The sequence below is a fragment of the Sinocyclocheilus anshuiensis genome, unplaced genomic scaffold, assembly GCF_001515605.1.
Source record: "Sinocyclocheilus anshuiensis isolate Anshui unplaced genomic scaffold, SAMN03320099.WGS_v1.1 scaffold399, whole genome shotgun sequence".
NCBI classification, from domain to species: domain Eukaryota; kingdom Metazoa; phylum Chordata; class Actinopteri; order Cypriniformes; family Cyprinidae; genus Sinocyclocheilus; species Sinocyclocheilus anshuiensis.
In genome coordinates, this window is record NW_015552570.1 from 284,582 (window position 1) to 299,485 (window position 14,904).

Here is a 14,904-nt window from a genome sequence, read left to right on the forward strand (position 1 = left end):
AAAACCAAGACTCATAAATAATAGGTAGTAATGAATCGCTCAGTGATAATGGACAGGAAATGCTAATAAACGGAAAAACTCACCTCAGGGGGATTTTTACAGCCAGATATCTGTCGATGGCAACCGCCAGAAGACTAAATATTGAACTTTGAGTCAGTACCAGAACAAAACACGCCAGGAAAAGGCATCCGTAAAAGTCTGAGTGCAGACCAATGCTTATTGTAATGGCAAAAGGAATGGCAAGACATCCAACCAGAATATCTGCCACGGCTAGAGACACCAGAAAGTAATTGGTGGCGTTCTTGAGAGTGGAGTTGATGGCCACAGCCCAGCACACCAGCACATTACCGGCGATTGACAGGACGGCGATCACCAGCTCAATAGCGATATACAGCGAATCCATTGCTGCTCACTTGACTGAGAAACACCTTCAGACCGTAGTTAGGATGGCATGAGTCTGTCCGTCACTCTGTGCTGCTTGTCCAGTGGTAAAAGAACCGATTTGCAATAATCCACGGATCTCCAAAGTTTGTGATTTGCCAACACGGCCATCTGTTGATTTAAGCAAACAACGTTATTTGTATTCATCCTCTGAAGAGAATCATTCAAAACCATTAGAGGCAAATAAAGACGCGTTGTTTCTTTCCTCACTTCTAGAAGTTCCCACTGACGAGAATAAACATTTACATTTACATTTTGATGAGGTGGAGTTACTTACCCTCATTTCAGAATTGTTTTTTTATTGTTTGACTTTCCTCTTGAAACTAGCTTGCATTCGCGTCAGGGCAGTAATCTGCCGCACCGCGAGCGCAACACATGGCTTTTCAAGCAGCTGCACGGAAAACCGCCTGTACGTCACAGCTCGACGCCACGCCCAGCGATGCGCTGCCACACAAGCTCCAATGATTTTAATGAACAATTTCAAATAAAACACACATTTTGGATTGTCCGCTGACAACTACTATAAAGAAGAATAAATGATAAAGAATTTATCTAACCAAACTAGATTTGTCTTTCCTTAAACAAACTGTAATACTTGGAAAGCAGATTTAAGAATGGCGTTAAAGTAAAATCATAGTAAGATAAGTTGAAACACTAATATAGGCTAGATAAACAAATGGAGAGGGAGATATATATAGCTATAATAGAATGCAGCCGATAGAAAGCTTCTGTGGTCTTGCATTCTGTAAATACAATTATAATTATGCAAATAGGCATATATGACCAATCAGAATTCCAGTGTGCAAATTTTACGGTGACATTTAGTTCTTGCGCGTTGAATTTGAATGGCGAATATTCTATCAGTGGCTTTAATATCATTGTTTAAACAAAGTTTCATGATGATTATAATGAAAGTTTAATAATGTAGTATAAGAAAATGATGAATTACCTAAAAATAAATAAAATGAATGGAGTCGCTAAATTATTTGCAGATGTTCATTTGGTTTAGTGCAAACTCTTACTGGAAAAAGTTGGAAACATTTGCCATGTTTATTAGTCCCTGTAAAATCTGTTTATCTGCCCTTTAAGATGGATTCTATTTTTGTCCTTATTGACATTTGACATTGATTGAACTTATCTGTGTGTTAGCCTATAGATGTTTGGTACAAAAGAGTCTGATTTTCTGAAAATCGAGCATGTAGTGTTTCTGAGAGGATCTTGGAGCGTGAAGTGACGATATTGTGTAATTGCCAAAGATTTACGATGTGGACTCTGTGTATCTCTAGCCACACACACATTTCAGCACATCATTTTAAGGGTTTGCAGCAGACCTATAAAAAACGGAGCCAGTATAACTCCTAAATTGTCAAAGTGCCCAATTTCACTTCTGCCACATGGGAGGAGAAATAATAGTAGCATTTTGTGAATTAATATGACATTTGTCTCTGAGATTCTCTATTCTGTTTTAATAAAGGTGACTGTAGCTTTTTAATTAAAACAAGCAAACAATATATATGATGACACAAACCTTTATTACCATTATCATCAATTAACAGTCTTCTATCATGAAGCAGAACTGAAGTTTCAAATAGAAAAAAAAAACACATTCCTTTGCGATCTAAATATTTAAGAGCAAAGAAGTCAATAAATAGCATTTCCAATAAGAAAACATTTGAAAACACAGATGCAGTCTGTTTTTTTTGTATACATGTTTTACGTCTGTTGAGAGAGAAATTATTATCAGTTGCCCATGCATTTGAATTAACAGAGTTCTTGTTAGAATTTGGCACAAATTACACTGCTGACCAGCCTAAACACATTTCTTTGAGAGTATTTTTCCAATACTGATATTTTTTTTAAACATTGTTTAAAATATATTTAATTTAAACACATCCCATGTAATTTAAACAGGCACAAAAAGCATTAAAGAATCAATAATGGTTGTTTGAAACAGTCTCATAATATTCAATCAGATATTGACTTTCTGGCATTTTTTTTCAGGAAATAATTAACTAGAGTAATATAGAAATAATCGTAGTGTTTGTTAATAAGGAATACGTACATGCACAAAAGTCAGTTAAACAATTGGGACATTGTAAAGTTTTTGATGGTTATTGTCTCTCTAAGTGACAAACTACAACTTTTCAACAAAACATCACAAAATTCAAAGTTCACTAAGGTTTGATGTCTTACCAAGACATATTACAAGTCAAAATTATTTGTGGGAAAACTAACATTTAAAAAATACTTTATAAGTATATCAATATATAAGTATGTCAATATATAGATTTGGGTAATAATACTCTCTATAAAGATTAGCAGCTGCACTTCAACTCTTAGCAAAAATTTAACATACTAAAAAAACTATACCAGTTTCAGTGCAAGATTGCAAACCTACACTCTGCAAGCAACTTCAAACTTCAAAAACTGAGTTAGGTCTATATGACACACGAATTGTAAGGAAAAGAGAAGTTGTGTGTTTGCTTGTGTATGACTATTGTACTGAATATGATATGCTGGTTGTATTCAGAGAGAGAACCTGACTGGTGTGAACACTACAGAACTGTGTGTGTTTGTGTATTTAGAAACACTGTAGGGAGAACTGGACCAGGCAAATAAAAGTGCTTCTGTGCCCTCCTCTTCGTCTTCATCTTCCTCTTCCTTTCTTCCAGTCAAAAATTAAGTCTCAAAATACTTATAGATCTGAGATACATATTGCATGACACTTTGCCAGTCCGGTCGGTCTGTGTGCATCAACTCATCAATGTCCTACAGAGAGAGCAGATGTAAAAGTTTACATGCAGGAAATACTTTTTCACACATTTTCATGCATGCTTCTTAACTATGTGAACTTATGCATTGTATTTTGTTTTATTTAATTATTTTACCCTTGCCTTAGTCTTGTATTCCTGAACTATAAAAATCCATCTTAAAGATATTATAAATAATATTATTTATTCATTAATGATGTTGATTTGAAAAAGGAGTATAATAAACACAAACCATTTCAATATCTATTGTGTACATAATAACTGTTTTTCTGACAGTAGTGCTGCCATTTCCACCCCAATAAACCATTCTGGCCTTAAAAGAATAGTTCACTCACAAATTACAATTTGCTGAAAATGTACTCACCATCAAGCTATCTCTTCTTTGGAACAGATTTGGGCAAATTTAGCATTACATCACTTGCTCACTAATTGATCCAATGGAGGGAGTGAATGGGTGCCGTCAGAATGACAGTCCAAACAACTGATAAAAACATCACAATAATCCAAAAGTAAAACATGTGACTCCAGTAAAGAAAAAACGAAGAAAAAAACATGTTTGTAATAAATCCAATATAACGATGTTTTTAACTTTAAAGGAGGGGTATGTATTTTTTCAAAAAACGCTTTAGAAAACTGAGTCGGGCCGAGTACCAAAACAAACTTGTAGCCAATCAGCAGTAAGGGGCATGTCTACTCATGAAGTGGAGGAGAGAGAGAGCGCTCAGTGCACAGGATGGACATTAGCCGAGCCGAGCGATGACAGAAAGATAGAGATGGCGGATAAAAAAACAAAAGAGGAAAACGTCTGCGGAACAAAAGAATGCTTACGATAAGGCAAGAAGTAGGACCCTTCTCGATAGGTGAGTAACATTGGTTTTGCTTTGTTTCACAGAACAACATATATTAATGTGCTGTTAAAACACATATATGCACGTTAAAACACACAGTACTACCAAAACACATTCGACCTGTATTACCATAGTAACACACATTGCTTTCACTTATTGATGACATCATACCCTCGGCCGGCTGGCACAGCAGATTCCGCCATAATCGTTGCCTGGGTTGGGGCGAATAGGGGCGAGACCCTTTTGGGGTAGGGGCGTGTTTGTTTTGGTGATTTGAAATATCAACATTGCCTACCAGAAATCACTTACCCCACCTTTAAATCTTTGCTTCTGGCTAAAATAAGTCATCTATTCATAATATTGTCTTCTCCAGTGAAAAAGCCATCTCATCTGAATTAGAACAGAAAATATGCACAGATCAAGTGCTGTTTACAAGAGAAAAAAAAACAGAAGATGGACTTTTACACTGAAGAAAGCATTATTATTGATTATTTTGGCCAGAAGCAACAGTTTAAAGCACTTTAATGGTGTATTTGTTTCTTACAAACATGCAGCTTTTAACTTGACAAGAGGTTAATTGATGGACTGGAGTCGTGTGGATTAATGCGATGTTTTTATCAGCTGTTTGGACTCTCATTCTGACGGCACCCATTCACTGCAGAGGATCCATTGGTGAGCAAGTGATGTAAAGCTAAATTTCTCCAAATCTGTTCCAATGAAGAAACAAACTCATCTACATCTTGGATGGCTTAAGGGTGAATAAATTTTAAGCAAATTCTCATTTTCAAAAATCTCATCATTTGCAATCAAGCTGTAAGATTGTTAACATTATACAAACAGTGAAGATATTATGAATTGTATGAATTTAAAATAATGAAATTATCCTCAGCAAGGACTCGGGAACAACAGATTTGGAATGTCTGAAATGTAATTTCCATCACAAAATTATATTAAACACAACACAGTACATCATTTGAGATGTTCAAAATGACAAAAATAACATAAATAACAGAGTTCTCCTGGGATGCATGTATTCACACGCACACACACCATTGTACATTGTTAAACTAGTGAGAGAGTAAACAGTAAGTTTTATTTTCTAAAGGTTCACAGGTCCAAAAGTCCCTATATTTGAAGAAACTTCCTCATAATGTACATTTGATATATGCAGTTGATTGCACTAAAGGAACAAGCTCACACTTTACACATTATATATTATGCATTAGGCTATATAATTAAAAACCCAAAAGGACAAGGGTAGACAAATTCCATTCATGAACCGCCAGAGGTTCATGAATGGACTATGAACTATTCAATTCTCCTCTAAGAAAGAGCAAATCAGCTGGATGTGGGATTTTACAGTCATTCCTTAATGTTGTTGTGAGGAGATTTGGGGATGACAGCAGGGCAAAGACCTTCACTTCAACATCATAACCAGTAAGAGGTCACAATTATCATGTGTTCAACATCACATCCACACACACACACACACACACACACACACACACACACTGTGGTAAGAAAGTTAATAACAAATCTCAGCTGGATTTATCAAATTCTCAGCCAGTCCACCAGAGACATGCACATAATATATATGTAGAGTGTGAAAATGTTTTGAGGCGGTTATATTATAGGCTTGACAATCATCAAGTACCACCGATTTAAAGGAACAGTTCACCCAAAAGAACCTTCCAAGTTGTGTGTGTACCATCTCTATGAAAACAACAGCTTGCTAATGTTGACTAACTGTCTTTATATTCACATCACAGTTTCCTCCTTGTGTCTACAGTATGTTGGGTGAAGTGAACTCCTGACTGTGGCATTTTCCTGTCATAGTATCTATGGGTGTGTTGGAACCTGGAGAATCATTAAAGGGGTCATATGATGCTGCTAAAAAGAACATTATTTTGTGTATTTGGTGTAATGAAATGTGTTTATGCGGTTCAGGTCATTTTAAAAAGCCCACAGAGGGCAGTGAGGCATTTGGACACATTGTTTCCAAACACGCCTCTTTGCCTCTTTCTCACCACACTCGATCTTAACCATATAAAGCTTACAAGCTTACAAATTCTAAGGTCTTTAAATGATCAATGTTAAAAACTTTATTGAGAAATCCCAGAAAAATAGTCTGTTACATGCCCTCTTACGTCTGATATACACTAGTTTATACTTTTTTTTTTAGCAAGTAAAGGAACCTTTTATTATACTGGAAAAACTTTCACCTTCAGGTCGTGGTTGTTCATGTCTTTTTGCTGAGAAATCTTTACTGATTTTTATTAAGTAAATGTAAAAATATATTTTATATTGTTCTTTATATTTCAAGATAAACACCTATTGGACTGAAGCAACTTATTTGATTATCCATACATATTTTGGTCTCACTTTATTTTAACGTCCAATTCTTGCTATTAACAAACCATTAACTACGACTTTTGGTTCAATAAACGACTAATTTGCTGCTTATTTATAGTTCGTAAGGTAATTGTTAAGTTTAGGTATTGGGTAGGATTAGGGATTTATAATATGGTCGTGCAAAATATGTGCTTTATAAGTACTAATAAACAGCCAATATGTTAATAATAGGCATGCTAACTAGTTAATAGGGAGAATTGGTTCCTATACTAAAGTGTTACCCATATTAAACATATAACATATTTATCTACTTTTTTGGTCTAAAGGCTCAATAAACAGTTTACAATTACAGGAACTTGCTACTGCCAATGCATACGGCGATACGGTGCCGTGAGTATTTAAGACATACTGCTGCTGCACAGATGGCATATAAAATAACCCCCCAGCAAAGCTGGAAGAAGAAAACAAAACAATTAAATATGTATGCTGCTGCTATACAATAATATGCTTAAAATCATCTCTATAGGCAGAAGAAATAAAAAGGTAAACCCCCCCAGAACAAGCAGATCTATTGTCAAAAGACATATGTACTGCTGCTGCTCCGGAGAGCCGTGAGACCGTGTGTTTGCTATCTATGTGAGCCTGGGCCGGCTTTGCCGAATGGCTTAACGCTAGTGAACTATTGCTGTGTGTACCTGATCGGTTGACCAGATAGCTTAAACTAGTGACCTGAGTTAAATGTGTTTCTGGGCTAATGGAGCCCAGATAAATTAACTAGTGGCTTAACAATGTGAACCTGGGTGCTGTACCCTTAGGTTTATTTAACTAATGGCCTAAATAACTATGTGTGTCTGAGCCAATAGCTCAAACTCACCTAGGTAGAAACGCGCACTGCGTGTCGTTAACAAACAGGAATCACACTGTAGGCTGATAGATGAAGTAAACCCCAGCAACCACCTGGCTCAGGCTCGGGCTGCCTGAGCAAATAGTTTTAAATTTGTCATTCAAGAGTTGTAATTTTTATTTTATTTTTTTCCCCCATTAACGTTCATCAACATTACTGCAATGGAAATACTTACCTTTAACTTATTAATAAGCTAACAAAATATTTGGCGAAAGAATAAATCACTGTAGTTGCGGTATCATATGCCCAGTATTAATTCTGCCTCAAAAGCAGCTGCTCATTTATTTTGATAATTTAAAATATTTATATTGCATATTAAGAACAATAATGTTGGCATTGTATGAACACATCATTGCTAAAGGCATGGCTCGTTCCAAGATGGTCTTGAGCAGGACACTATAGTGACTATATTTAAATGCAGTTGTCTGCTTTTATATTAATTGTGTCAGAATTAAAATTCGCAACATAGAAATGCTGTGCATGTTGCTGCTGAGAAAAATCTCGATGACTGAATGCCTATGCAAGCTGCTGCTACTGCACAAGAGACTGAACTGCTGAGAGATCCATAAATTAGCCATAAGTAGCTAGGCGAAGTACTTAGAATTGCTACTGCCCCTTTTATGGAAGAAAATGAATGACAAATGTTTTTGAAACAAAAAAGCATGTTGAATTGCACTAACTGAAAAAATAATGCATTGAATTAACAGTGCTTGCATTTTAATGCCTTGTATTTTCAGGGATTAAGCGGTAAGTAGAAGTTATGATTATCAGGGCCAGTATCAATATGCAGAAAAGCTGGTTGTGTTTACTTTTAATTCAACATCTTCTCTGTTACTCGTTTCCCTGTGTAGACTAGCCTACATGTAAGCAGCTTTCGCAAAGGAGATTATAATGCTATTTTACCCGACGCTGATGTACAGAACTAACATTACATCTGAGGAAGACATATATTGCTTTCGGTTGCTTAGTTTCCTTAACTTTGTATCATGGCTTGTGTGACGCTTTGCCTCATACGTCACACTCCAGGATTCCCCAATGACGCATAAGTGAATTAATACAGTGATATATACAGTGAAGTGATAAATACAGTGAAGACCTCAGATCTCAGAAAACACTTTATTGATGATGCGAACCAAATACAGGTTAGCAAATGAGGTCACAAGAACGCAACGCGCTGCATTTTCTTTCTAATCGCCTTTCTAGCGCCGTACAGTTAGTTTTAGGTTCGATATTCACCATACATTCGCTTTCCCTTGCCACTGATTTACAGAGTCGACAGTCACAAAGATATCACTACCATTAGTAATTAGTTTAACAATATGCAACCACTTTATATCAACGTAAAAAAGGAATTCAAAACCGCCTAGCCTAGGTGTATTGTTGGTGTCACTGTATATATCACTGTATTAATTCACTTATGCGTCGTTGGGGAATCCTGGAGTGTGACGTATGAGGGAAGCTCCTGTATTACAGCAAAGTGTCACACAAGCCATGATACAAAGTTAAGGAAACTATTAAGGAAACTAAGCAACCGAAAGCAATATATGTCTTCCTCAGATGTAATGTTAGTTCTGTACATCAGCGTCGGGTAAAATAGCATTATAATCTCCTTTGCGAAAGCTGCTTACATGTAGGCTAGTCTACACAGGGAAACGAGTAACAGAGAAGATGTTGAATTAAAAGTAAACACAACCAGCTTTTCTGCATATTGATACTGGCCCTGATAATCATAACTTCTACTTACCGCTTGCTCCATTTCTGCAGATCAGTTTTTGTGAATGAATGACTTAATCCACCTGTTGCTCTGGTCTTCATCAACAGCCGCTTGTGCCACCTGCTGGTGAGCGACTGAAAGCAGATGGAGATCATGCATCGGTGCTCTACTGCTATTCCTGCAGCTCCCGGATGTGAAATGCCGAATTTTCTGCTGAATTTGAACCACCGTATTTGTGGAAGCAAATTTGTAAAGTGAAATAAAATGGACCGAAATTTTCAGGTCGAATATTATACATCGTATTTTTAAACAGATTGAATATTTGGGAAGTGAATTCTGGAAGGTGAATATGAATTATTAAAATTGTAATTATGAAAATGTGTGTGAAATAATTTGAATTGAAATATTCACAGCTTAAATAAACAACTATGTTAAATTTCAGGACCTAAAAATGCAAGCCCTGGAAATACAAGGCATTAAAATGCAAGCGCTGTTAATTCAATGCATTATTTTTTCAGTTAGTGCAATTCAACATGCATTTTTGTTTCAAAGACATTTGTCATTCATTTTCTTCCATACCCTTTATAAATAACCAAAACAACCAATGAATGCTTATTTCGCTTTGAAGAGTTCTATAAACCCTGTTAAATTGAATAGCAAAGTAATAAAATGCCTATTTCACCTAAAAAGTTCACTATCATCCAAGCGTTATCTTATCACTGAAATTTCATGCAACTAAATGTACTCTCTGTTGCCGCTGCTATATAAGCAACGATGATAATTGGATTGCCATGCAGACTGCTGCTAATATTTCTAACATTGTGTCTGAATTTTGTTATGTGTGCTGCTGCTATTAAAATTCACTAAACTAGCAATCTGAATACTGAATACACCCCACTAGTGAGGTGTGCATCTGAAAGCGATCCGTTCACGGTTAATGTGGAAATGAATGCCCACAGAAGATATCAAAAGCATTGGAGATTTCGGGCAAATAAGGTAATCCCCAATTCACTTTACTGTTCTAAATCTGCGATGCTTGACGTTGTATTCTCACATACATTAACTAGAAAAACTGCTTGCTGCTGCTGCTAATGCTACTGCTGTTATATGAACAAGACATGCATAGTAATTACTCCTCACGCGAATAACCTGCGCATAGTTTTACAACTTGTATTTTTTCTAGTTTAAAAATGTGAATCTGACGAACGCAATAATCCACTGAATCAGAGTGAAGACCATTTACTTATCTTAGCTGTTTAGTTTTAGAGAAACTCTGAAAGTGCGCTGCAGGAATCTCTAGTGAATGCTAGCCAGCCATATAAATGCAAGGCAGTAAGCTCATTGGCTGCATATGCAGCATGAACCAATCAGCTTGTGTCAAGTCGTTTAACTCTCTGAATATCATCAGTTACGTTAACACCCCGTCAGAATGCGCCATCTAGAGTTTCATGACCTTGATCCCCTACCAACCAGCAAGAATTCTGGCTCCCACAGATTGGTTATGTGCCCATGTGGAACACAGATTAGTCCTGCCACTTTAACAAGTTACTCCTAATGTAACTTGTAAAAAGCGTTCACGTCCTTTTAGAACTCGTAATTACAACTTGTGAACTGGGAGTTTTCTGAGAGTTACGACTTGTACCATGTGACCGCTGTACCACATGACCACCGCAGGCTCTGTTTAGGCATTGATAGTGTTGCTATAGAAAAGCATAATTCTGAGTCCGAGGACGTGAACAGCTCCGAGTAGAATGTCACGTGTTGTCATCTCGGAATTACGGTAATTACGATATGGCGTGAATGCAGCATATGACCCCAAGAATACATCCCTACAGTCAAGCACGGAGGTGGAAACATTATGCTTCGGGGCTGTTTTTCTGCTAAGAGTACAGGATGACTTCACCGCATTGAGGGGCAAATGGACGGGGCCATGTACTGTAAAATCTTGGACGAGAACCTCCTTCCCTCAGCCAGAACACTGAAGATGGGTCATGGATGGGTTTTCCAGCATGACAATGACCCGAAACATACTGCCAAGGCAACAAAAGAGTGGCTCAAGAAGAAGCACATTAAGGTCATGGAGTGGCCTAGCCAGTCTCCAGACCTCAATCCTATAGAAAATCTGTGGAGGGAGCTGAAACTTCGAGTTGCCAAACGACAGCCAAGAAACCTTAAGGATTTAGAGAGGATCGTAAAGAGGAGTGGATCAAAATCCCTCCTGAGATGTGTGCAAACCTGGTGACCAACTACAAAAAACGTCTTACCTCTGTGCTTGCAAACAAGGGTTTCTGCATCAAGTACAAGTCATGTTTTGCTTGGGTTGATATTCTGTCTCTATACGTTAAAATAAACCTACCATAAAAATTACAGACCCTTCATTTCTTTGTAAGTGGGCAAACTTACAAAATCAGCAGGGGATCAAATAAATATTTTCCCCACTGTATAATACTGTATCATTATTTATTTAACAAAAATAAAGCCAAGATGGAAAAGCCATGTGTGACAAAGTTGGGACACCCTATGATTCAATTGCCTGTAGATCCACTTTTAGCAGATATTACTTGAAGTAATCATTTTCTGTATAACTTTATCAGTCTCTTACATCTTTCTGGAAGAATTCTGGCCCACTCTTCTTTACAATGTTGCTCCAGTTTATTGAGGTTTGTGGGCATTTGTTTATACACGGCTCTCACCACATGATTTCAGTTAGGATGAGGTCTGGACTTTTACTGGGCTATTGCAACCGCTTTATTCTTTTCTTTTCAGCCGTTCGGTTGGGTTAAAGGTTCAAGCCGTTCAAGGTCATTGTTCTAGAAGTCTTATGGTATTGCGGACAGTTATAATAATGCTGTATCAAGAGCAGCTGATCAACCTATCTTTCTGCTTGGAGATTTTAACAGTTGTGATGTCGGATCCTTGCTTCCATAGATAGAGCAATATTTCACTATTCCAACTCATCTGGACAAAATGCTGGACTTGTGTTTTGGTAATGTTCCTGGTGCTTATGTCTCTAAATCCCTCCCTCCTCTTGGCTTCTCAGACCATAATGTAGTTATGTTGTTACCAAAATACAGACAAAGACTGAAAACACACAAGACTCAATCAAAAAGTATCCAGGTCTGGAACAATGACTCTGTGGAGACTTTTTACCTAAGACAAATTTCTATCACTGGTTGATAGATAATAAAGTTTTTTGAATTTGTTCAGATGCAACTTTGCAAACCTAAACCGTGCTGCCATGTTTTTTTTTAGATAGAAGAAGCTTTCTTCTGGCAACCCTTCCAAATATGCCATATTTGTCCCATATTTTTCTAATTGTACTGTAATTAACTTTATCATTTAACATGTTAACTGAGGCCTGTAGAGTCTGATGTGAAGTTCTTGGGTTGTCTGCCATTTCTCTGAGCATTACACGGTCTGATCCTGGGGTGAATTTGCTGGGACGTCCACTCCTGGGAGGATTGGTGTCTGTTTGTTTGTCTGGTGTCACTTGTGAATAAACTTCCTCACTGTAGAATGATGGACTTCAAATTGTTTGGAAAAGACAATTTTAATCTTCTCAGATTGATGGCAGCAACAATTGCTTCTCTAAGATCATTGCTGATGTCTTACCTCCTTGGCATTGTGTTAACATACACCTGAAGGCTCCAGACCAGCAAACTGCCAAAACGTTTATACTGCTTTTATAGAGGTGCTCACACTTGCTGATGATCAGTTAATCAAAGGCATTTGATTAGCAGTGCTTGTCCGCTACTTACCCTCTTAATTCCTATGTTAACAGTAGGGGTGTCCTAACATTGTCACACATGGTTTTTGTTAAATAAATAATGACACAGTACAATATGTCATGTTTTGTTGTTCATCTGAGGTTTTATTTTCCGAATTTTAAGACCTGCCAAGGACAAAATAATGTTTTATTATGTCCTGATACAGAAAACTGTAGAATTCAATAGGGTGCCCTAACCTTTTCACATGACTGTAGTCATGTGTGTATATATATATATATACAGTGGTGTGAAAAAGTGTTGGCCCCCTTCCTGATTTCTTATTTTTTTGCATGTTTGTCACACTTTAATGTTTCAGATCAAACAAATTTAAATATTAGTAAAAGATAACACAAGTGAACACAACATGCAGTTTTTAAATGAAGGTTTTTATTATTAAGGGAAAACAAAATCCAAAACTACATGGCCCTGTGTGAAGAAGTGTTTGCCCCCCTGTTAAAACTGTGGTTTATCACACCTAAGTTCAATTTCTTTAGCCACACCCAGGCCTGATTACTGCCACACCTGTTCGCAATCAATAAATCTCTTAAATAGGACCTGCCTGACAAAGTGAAGTAGACCAAAAGATCCTCAAAAGCTAGACATCATGTCGAGATCCAAAGAAATTCAGAAACAAATGAGAAAGAAAGTAATTGAGATCTATCAGTCTGGAAAAGGTTATAAAGCCATTTCTAAAGCTTTGGGACTCCAGCGAACCACAGTGAGAGCCATTATTCACAAATGGCAAAAACATGGAATTTAAAACCATACACAGCCATTCAGATACAGATCTTTATGATATAATCCTCTTTGCATGTTTCTGTTTTGTGTCTGTGGTTAAGTCATGCTGAAAGGGACAAACATAACCTGCTGAGTGATGTGTCAAGTCTAAATATTGTGCACCCTTTTTTTGTAAATATTGTGTCTCAGGTCAGTAATTAAACAGTCAGTGGCTAACAAAAAGTGTTCTGAGACACATTGAGATGTAATATGTTTAAACAGCAGCCACAATCTCCATATTAACTGGACATTTACTGCAAAAAAAAGCCATCACCCCAAATGACTGAATTAATCAAATAGTAAACAAATGAAGTTTGAACAGTGTTGGGCAAGTTACTCTGAAAATGTAATCAAATTACTGATTACTCCTTATTTCTTCATGAAATTTATGAAATCCCAGCATACACGCTCCCGATAACTATTTGTTATTAAAGCATCACCATTCACAGAACACTGTTATTTTTAACTAAAGCAAGCTACTGCTGCGTGAATTGTTTGGCATGGCAGAATGCCAGCAAAGAGCGCTGCATTTATAATCTCTAAAAAGACATCTCAGTTCATCGCAATCTCACAAAGCTCTGTTATAACACAATAAATATATGCATAATGAATCTTTCATAATGTCTACAATTCGTGTGTTATAATGAGAGGATTCGTGAACACACAAATTTCAGCACTGCATTGCTTCAATGCAGCCAATAGATGATTTATTTGTTTTAGATATTTTATGTTTAGATATTTCTATTTTGCGGGAATCCCGTAAATCGTAAATCACCTCCGCATCCCGCACACACACTGAGTTCGAAGCACATATAAAGGAACCAAATGTATGCAAAATTAAACAGGATACAGTTAGCATTCTTACTTCTGCACAAAGCAGCCAAGAAATTAGCAAAAAAAGCATACAGTCATGTGAAAAAGAAAGCACACCCTCTATAAATTCTATGGTTTTGCATGTCAAGACATAATAACAAAAAATAATCTGGTCTTGAAATTAGGTAAATACAACCTCAGATGAAGAACAACACTACATATTACACTTTTATTTATTTAACCAAAATAAAGCCAAAATGGAGAAGCCATGTATACCATGATTCAACAGCTTGTAGAACCAACTTTAGCAGCAATAACTTGAAGTAATAATTTTTCTTTATGACTTTATCAGTCTCTCACATCATTCACAATGTTGCTTCAGTTCATTGAGGTTTGCAGGCATTTGTTTATGCACAGCTCTCTTAAAGGGATAGTTCACCCAAAAATTAAAATTTGATGTTTATCTGCTTACCCCCAGGGCATCCAAGATGTAGGTGACTTTGTTTCTTCAGTAGAA

At 36.8% G+C, this 14,904-nt stretch overlaps 2 protein-coding genes across 2 annotated transcripts in view; both read right to left on the reverse strand.

Moving 5' to 3' along the window:
* Positions 1-734, reverse strand: part of adora2b (adenosine A2b receptor) — a 10,351-nt gene extending 9,617 nt beyond the window's left edge. Inside the window, exons 1-2 of the mRNA XM_016455756.1 lie at positions 719-734; positions 84-552 (exon numbers count right to left, since the gene is read on the reverse strand). Of these exons, the coding sequence (XP_016311242.1) occupies positions 84-403 (320 nt within the window). The 5' untranslated portion in view covers positions 404-552; positions 719-734. The remainder of the gene's footprint in view (positions 1-83; positions 553-718) is intronic.
* A 1,798-nt stretch (positions 735-2,532) lies between these two features.
* specc1 (sperm antigen with calponin homology and coiled-coil domains 1) overlaps positions 2,533-14,904 on the reverse strand; it is a 174,123-nt gene continuing 161,751 nt past the window's right edge. The window contains exon 15 of the mRNA XM_016455778.1: positions 2,533-3,210. Within this exon, the coding sequence (XP_016311264.1) occupies positions 3,121-3,210 (90 nt within the window). The 3' untranslated portion in view covers positions 2,533-3,120. The remainder of the gene's footprint in view (positions 3,211-14,904) is intronic.